Source organism: Lathyrus oleraceus, chromosome 2 (assembly GCF_024323335.1).
Source record: "Lathyrus oleraceus cultivar Zhongwan6 chromosome 2, CAAS_Psat_ZW6_1.0, whole genome shotgun sequence".
Classification (NCBI taxonomy): domain Eukaryota; kingdom Viridiplantae; phylum Streptophyta; class Magnoliopsida; order Fabales; family Fabaceae; genus Lathyrus; species Lathyrus oleraceus.
In genome coordinates this window covers 289155690-289163345 of record NC_066580.1, presented here as the reverse complement: position 1 = coordinate 289163345, position 7656 = coordinate 289155690, and the positions used below count along the sequence as shown (strand labels likewise).

At 36.6% G+C, this 7656-nt stretch overlaps 1 protein-coding gene across 1 annotated transcript; it reads left to right on the top strand.

Moving 5' to 3' along the window:
• Positions 1-3809: 3809 nt before the first annotated feature.
• Positions 3810-5166, top strand: LOC127122931 (uncharacterized). The gene is made up of 4 exons (XM_051053203.1): positions 3810-4198; positions 4348-4597; positions 4655-4920; positions 5091-5166. The coding sequence occupies exons 1-4, from the start codon at positions 3810-3812 to the stop codon at positions 5164-5166; spliced, it is 981 nt and encodes a 326-aa protein (XP_050909160.1).
• Positions 5167-7656: the final 2490 nt, after the last annotated feature.

Below are 7656 nucleotides of genomic sequence, written 5' to 3'. Positions count from 1 at the left end.
AATGCTAACTTCTGACTTACTAACTATTAACTTTTAATTTTTAATTTCAAGCTTTTACTTTAATGCAATTTACGTTTAGCACTATATTTCATTTGCCATTGTACATATCATTCTAATTGTTTATGTTAATGTAATTTTCACTTTGTCCATTTGGACCATATTCTGTGATATATTTTGTTTGTGTTACTTTGTTTGTTTGTGTGGTCTTTTACCATTAATGCACATAATAATCATAAAAACCCTAAAAAACTTTTGAGTGGACTGTTGGCTTGATCTTGGACAAATGGACTTAGAATCTAGGCAACCTCCCTAAGCTAAAGGACTTGGCCAATGCCAATTTGTTGAAGAAACAAAGTGCTTGCAATTTGAAATTCATCTGATACATCTTTAAAGATCTCTCTGAGATTCATCTGCAGCATGATCATGGTGTAGCTGTTATTTTGAACCTGTGACTTGTGGAATTCATCTATTACATGGGCTATTTTAAAGAAGATCATGGAAGGGATAAGCTTGGATGAGTCCATCTTTATTTGATGCCTTGCTCTTCAAGATAATATAATTGGGCCTTTGTGTGTTATTTGATCCTTAAAGTCCAAGGGAATTCTGGGTTTCTATTGACATACTTGTCTATTGGATTGCTACCTATTTGGTCAGATCTTTTCAACTCTAAACTTTTAATTTTTTTACATAGGATAGTCTCTTCATCTTCTCCCCATTTCTTTAATTTTAAAATCTCTCCATCCATTTTTAAAATCTTCTTTGTGTGAACTATTTTTGTTCTAAACTTTGACCACTTTTGCAAAAAGGTAGAAACTTTGGCCTTAGGCCATTGCATTTTTAAACTTCTTTTCCTAAATCAAACTTGTAAATATATTTAACTATACTTGACTTAAACTTTCAAAAGGTCAAAAAGAACTAACGCATTTACACCATTTTAGGCCTTTATGCCTTTCAAACTTAAAATTTTGTTAAAATCAACACATCCACTTTGAAATTTGTATCACAAACTACGAGGTTTTGATCCCTCATTTTTATGTCGGTACGTAGGCACAAGACCAAAGGTCTTGTCAAACACAAAAATATAATTAATGAATTCTTTTCTCATCCCCCCATTCTATTTGTTTGTAAACATCACTTTGTTCAAAATACATATGCATACAAAAAGGGCTCCCTAGGAGAACCTAGGACATTTTGGGTGTTAACACCTTCCCTCTGTGTAACCAACCCCCTTACCTGTGATCTCTGACTTTTATTAGTTTTTATTTGAAAACTTCTTATTTTTTGGGTTTTGTTCGTACTTTTTCCCTTTTCTCTTGGAAACAATAAAAGCGCGGTGACGACTCTTGTTAATTGATCTCTAGCTTGTCAATAGTTTGATGATCATGAATTTCCCGCTATAAACGGCGTGCTATGTTCACAACAGAGTAACCTTGAAGAAAGGGACCCCAACCACTTTATATGAAGTCTGGAAGGGAATAAGACATACTGTCAAATACTTCCATGTGTTTGGTAGTAAATGTTATATCCTGGCTGATCGTGAATAAAGAAGGAAAATGGACCCCAAGAGTGATGAAGTAATATTTCTGGGCTACTCAATAAACAACAAAGTGTTTAGAGTTTTTAATTCCAGAACAAAAGTTATGATGGAATCTATCAATGTTGTTATTGATGATCAAGAGACTGATGTCACAGACGATGTTGAAACATTTTTGAATGATGCCCCAACTGATCTCCTGGACAAAAGTAATGAGAGTGAGTCCACTCAAGCTGAACCTGAAGCTGATAAAATTAATAAGGGACCCTCTATCAGAATTTAGAAGGATCATCCTAAAGATCTCATTATAGGAGACCCAAATAAAGGGGTCACCACTAGATCAAGGGAAGTGATCTCACATGCCTGTTTTGTGTCCAAGATTGAGCCTAAGAATGTCAAAGAAGCCTTAACTAATAAATTCTGGATCAATGCCATGTAGGAAGAGTTAGGCCAATTCAAGAGAAATGAAGTGTGGGAATTGGTTCCAAGACTTGAAGGAATAAATGTTATTCGAACAAAGTGGGTTTACAAGAATAAATCTGATGAAAAAGGTGTGGTTACTAAAAATAAAACAAGATTAGTAGCACAAGGATACACTCAAGTTGAAGGAGTTGAATTTGATGAAACATTTGCTCCTGTAGCTCTCCTGGAGTCCATTAGATTACTACTAGGAGTGACATGTATTCTGAAGTTTAAACTGTTTCAAATGGATGTGAAAAGTGCCTTCTTAAATGGATACTTAAATGAGGAAGTGTATGTTGAATAACCTAAAGGGTCACAGACCCAAATCTTCCAAAGCATGTGTATAAGTTGAGGAAAGCCCTCTATGGGCTGAAACAAGCTCCTAGAGCTTGGTATGAGATGCTCACAGTGTTTCTCATTGACAATGGATACAGGAAGGGAGGCATTGATAAAACTTTATTTGTCAAAAATGAAGGAGGAAAGCTCATGGTGGCTCAGATATATGTGGATGATATTGTGTTTGGTGGGATGTCAAGTAAGATGGTTCAACATTTTGTTGAACAAATGCAGTCTGAATTTGAAATGAGCCTTGTTGGAGAACTAACCTATTTTCTTGGGCTACAAGTCAAGCAGATGGAAGATTCTATCTTTCTATCTCAAAGTAAATATGCCAAAAATATTGTTAAGAAGTTTGGCATGGAGAATGCAACCCACAAAAGGACACCTACTACTACTCATCTGAAAGTGTCTAAAGATGAAAATGGTGTCAGTATGGATCAAAGTCTATCAAAAGCATGATAGGGAGTCTGCTATATCTCACAGCAAGCAGACCTGACATTGCTTTTGCTATAGGTGTATATGCTAGATATCAAGCTGAACCAAAGGTGAGTCACATAAACCAGGTGAAAAGGATCCTGAAATATCTCAATGGCACTAGTGACTATGGGATGCTATACACTCATGGATCTGAATCTGTACTATCTGGATTTTGTGATGCTGATTGGGCTAGAAGTGTTGATGATAGGAAAAACACATCAGGAGGATGCTTCTTCTTGGGGAACAACTTAATAGCATGGTTTAGTAAGAAACAAAATTGTGTGTCTCTGTCTACTGCTGAAGCTGAATACATAGCAGCTGGAAGTAGTTGCTCTCAACTGGTGTGGATGAAACAAATGCTGACTGAATATAATGTCACGCAAGATGTCATGACATTGTACTGTGACAACCTGGGTGCTATAAACATTTCTAAGAATCTTATTCATCACAGTAGGACAAAACATATTGATATTCGTCACCATTTTATTAGGGAACTCGTGAAGGATAAAATTGTAGCCCTAGAGCATGTTGCTAATGAGATGTAGTTAGCTGATATTTTTACAAAGGCCTTGGATGAAAATCAATTTGAATTGCTGAGAGGGAAATTAGGGATTTGCATTTATGAAAATTTGTAGCAATTAATATGGAGTGGACAAAGTAATCAAATTATTCTCTACTTTCTTAAAATAAAGCGCCCCCTTTATGGTAAATCATTACCTAGTCTTGGAAATACCATCTATTACCTTTTCACACGCAACCTCACTACTTACTCCAACTCTTCTAACTCCCTGCTTCTTCCTCACACTCCTCTTCTAGGGCAACTGAAATTTTTCCACAGAAACGTCAAGATGTCACAACATCAAACTACACCTGATTCAAAAACTACTAAGTCTACTCACAAGGTTAGCACTCCTTCCATGGACATTCACGATGATGAGATTTGGATGTGGTTCCTCTGTCTGTTATTCCCGGTGAAGCCCTTGATTTAAACCATCTCATGGATGCATCAGCTTCTCCATGCCCCAATCAAGGTAACAACTCTAGTATCCCTTCTAGCTCAACTCATGCCACTAGTTCTAAGGAAGATATACACCACATTGATCGTGTCATAAGAAACCTAGTCACTAGAATCCTTAATGAAGGATATTCTGTGAAAGGAGTCTATACTCCCCTGTCTAAAATGTACCATTCTCCTGAGGTTGAACATCATAGTGAGAAGGATGACGATTCCTCTAGATCTGAGAAGGACATGGCTGCTGAAGGTTTTTGCTTTCTAGGGAAAACTGTGTCTGGTAAAGGAAAATTTGTGGCATCTACAACTACCAAATATTCCCATTCTGAGAAGCATGATGCTGCAAACTATGTTATTGACCTAGAGGATGATAGGTTTGATGATCAAGAGGATAGTTTACTTCATCACTTAAAGCCCAGTGTGGCTAAGCGTATGAAGACTAGAAAAGAATATTTGTGGCTGAAATGATGTCAGCTAAAATAGCTAAGAAGACTGCTGGTGTTGGTCCTTTCAAATCTTGGAGCAAGGTTGATGTGAAAAAGAGGAAGGTTAGAGAAGTTTCTGAGTCTGAAGAAGATGTTGAGAAAGATGTCCCTGACATCTCCCCTGTGAAGAGGACCACTGTGAGGAAGTCCCATATGAAAGTTGTTGTTGTGCATTTGGATAATCTCTCTTTCCATCTTGAAGATGGAGCTGCCAAATGGAAATTTATGATTCAAAGAAGGGTGGCTGTAGAGAGGGAGTTAGGAAAGGATGCTGTTGAAGTCAAAGAGGTCATGGACCTAATAAAGACTGTTGGGTTGATGAAGATTGTGGTTGGTTTATCTTAGTGCTATGAGGATTTGGTTAAGGAATTAATTGTCAACATTCCTGAGGATATTGATGATAAGAAAATCAAGGAATTTTACAAAGTATTTGTGAGACGTAAGTGTATCACATTCTCTCCCACTGTCATTAACAATTTTCTGGGAAGAAGAGTTAAGGGTGCAGGTGAATTGGAAGCTACAGACAATGAGGTATGTAGAGAAATTACAGCAAGACAGGTAAAAGGGTGGCCTATTAAAAAACATCTTCCTGCTTGGAAGATGACTGTCAAGTATGCTATATTGCATAAAATAGGATCTGCAAATTGGGTGCCTACCAACCATATTTCCACAATTTCTAATACCCTTCGAAGATTTATCTTTGCTGTTGGAACCAAACTAAAATTTGACTATGGTACATTTATGTTTGAACAAATTGTCAAACATGCATCTACTAATGTAGTGAAGCTGCCTATAGCATTTCCCTCTATGATTTGTGGGATTATCCTGAGTCAACACCCAGTGATTCTGAGTTCTAATGACTTACCAAGTAGAAGAAAACCTGCTCTGTCAGTGCACTATAAACTGTTTGAAGGTAGTCATGTCGAAGACATTGTCATGACATCTGCTATGAAAAAGCCAACCTCAAAAGTTGAAACTATTGCTGAGCTAAAGGAGACGTGTAAAGAGTTGGGTGAAGGGATAAGGGTAGCAACAACCTGGAAAGAATCGTTGGATGCCCTGATTGCTAGCTTGGAGCGAGTTGAAGGTGAGAATATTGAACATGCTAAGGAAGCTGAAACCCACACCTTTAGTGAGAGGTCTGCAACTAATGATGAGACAAGTGGCAATTCTGTTTCTGATGTTGATGAAGTTGCAAGCTCAAGCTCCTCTGATTAGCTCCTTTGAATTTGGCCCCCATTGATGTGATGATTTTTGTTCCTGTTTTGATGGATTTTTTGGATTTTGGCAGCTATGTTCTGCTGTTTTGATGTCTACTTTGTTGGTGTGTATCTCAGCTTGTTTAAACTTGTTTAAGTACTTGGTTCTATAACCCTTAACTTTTGACATTTTGGTTTATGACTGAATATACATTTATTTTGTCTCTTTGGTCTCTCTTGGCTAAAAAGGGGGAGAAGTAGCTATAGCTATAGATGATGTTGGAGATGATGTTGGATGTTTGATACAAAGAGAGAGAAGGGAAGTGTTCTATCTGTGTGAAGGGGGAGGTGATGTGTTCTGAGCACAAGCGCATGTGTGTTTACTAGTTGCGCATGTGTGTTTACTAGTTGCTATTTTTGCTAGTAATGTGTGTTTGTTTACTTCTGCTGCTGAACTGATAATGTGATTGATTTCTTGTGAAACGTAGGATCTGATGTATGTTTTAGCCAAAATTTGCCAAATGGGGAGTTTCTTTGTTCTATCTGTTGGCATCAATTTTGGTAAAACGTAGAGTTATCACAAGTTGTCACGCGTGTTGTCTTGATATGTAATATCAGCTTCCTGCAGGATGTTTAAATATGGTTGTGCAAGATTTAGCTAAGATGTCAGACCCAATGTTAAGACATGTGTATACAGAACATTCAGTCTGAATGTTATGTATCTTAATGTTGTGCTTTTCATGCAAATTTGTGTGTGATTATGTGGAGATTGAATGCGCTATTCAAGGAGTAATTTGAATTAAAGCCATAATGATCTATTTTCCAATAAGGGATGACTAGCTGTCGTTAATAAGATGATATGCAAGGAAAATAGATTTAGGGTTTTATGCTGCCCAGGCCCATTCAAAAGCTTCTATTTAAAGGCCATGTAAAACCTGGTTTAAACACACAAGAAATGAACGATAAAGTGAGCGAGTTTTAAGTTTTTAGTCTTCTGTGAGCTTGTGTATTGTGAGCCATTCATTCATCTTATTGATGTTTGAATTGGACTGACTTTTGTGTTGTAAGTTGTCCACTCTAAGCTTTGAAGTACGAGTGTGTGTTTACTTCGTTGATGCTTTTAAGCAAGATCAAGTGTGTGTCCTTGAAGGATGTCTATTTTCTTTGTAATATTTGTTTTTATATCACTATTGTGATTGAGGGGGGGTGAGTAGGGTCTCATATCTAAGAGTTCTTAGATAGAAGTCACACGGTTAGAGATTAGGTGAAAACAGTGTAACTTGAAGTTGTTTACTGAGAGTCTTTGAACTAATTTTGTTTAGTGGATTTCCTTCCTGGCTTGGTAACCCCCAGACTTAGGTGAGTTTGCACCGAACTGGGTTAACAATTGCTTGTGCCACTTGTTTAATTGTTTCTTTGTCTTTTATCCTGTTTATATTTTAGTTGTTGTTCAGATATTAGTGTTGTCACATTACCTTCGACATCTCATATCTGATACCAGAATTTCACAAGGCATCAAATAAAGATGGCCACATCCAAGCAAGAATATCGATAACTGACAATCTTCTTTTGTCTTCTCATGTACGAGATGAACTACTCCTAAAATAACAGTTGCATAAGGACCATGGAGCTGATGAAATCAAGTGGATACCAATACTTGCATTAGATGGAAACTCCAATTACAATAACTTGGTATCAGAATGTTGGCATTGGCCAAGTCCTTTTGCATATGGAATGTTTCCTAGTCCTAAGTCCAAAAGTTTAAATCAAACCCAACAGTCCACACAAACATTTGTTAAGGTTTTTGTTGTTTATTAGGTATTTTAAGGTCTTAAGACCACAAGCACAAACAAAATACACAATCAAATATATACAATCACAATATATGGCTCAAATGAGCAAAGTGAATATGACATAAACATAAACAAGTTAAATGATATATAAATGACAATGAATGGTAAATGACTAGAAATTAAATTGCATAAAGTAAATAACTTGAAAGTAAAGCAAAGTTAATAATAGTTAGTGTTAGTCAAAGTTAATTAGATGTTAGTGAATTTTTGCTTTTTAATTAATTAAGTCATTCTTTGAGAACACTCAACCATCTATTCACAAGCATGGATCCTTGAACCAAGACATCTTCCAAAG

What these genes read in the sequence shown, in the direction of transcription:
- LOC127122931 (XM_051053203.1), top strand. Translation starts at nt 3,810, where the DNA reads ATGGATGCATCAGCTTCTCCATGCCCCAATCAAGGTAACAACTCTAGT. An exon ending in ATGCTGTTGAAGTCAAAGAG is followed by an intron (nt 4,598 to 4,654) that starts GTCATGGACCTA and finishes GGTTTATCTTAG; the next exon opens with TGCTATGAGGATTTGGTTAA. An exon ending in GCTTGGAAGATGACTGTCAA is followed by an intron (nt 4,921 to 5,090) that starts GTATGCTATATT and finishes CTACTAATGTAG; the next exon opens with TGAAGCTGCCTATAGCATTT.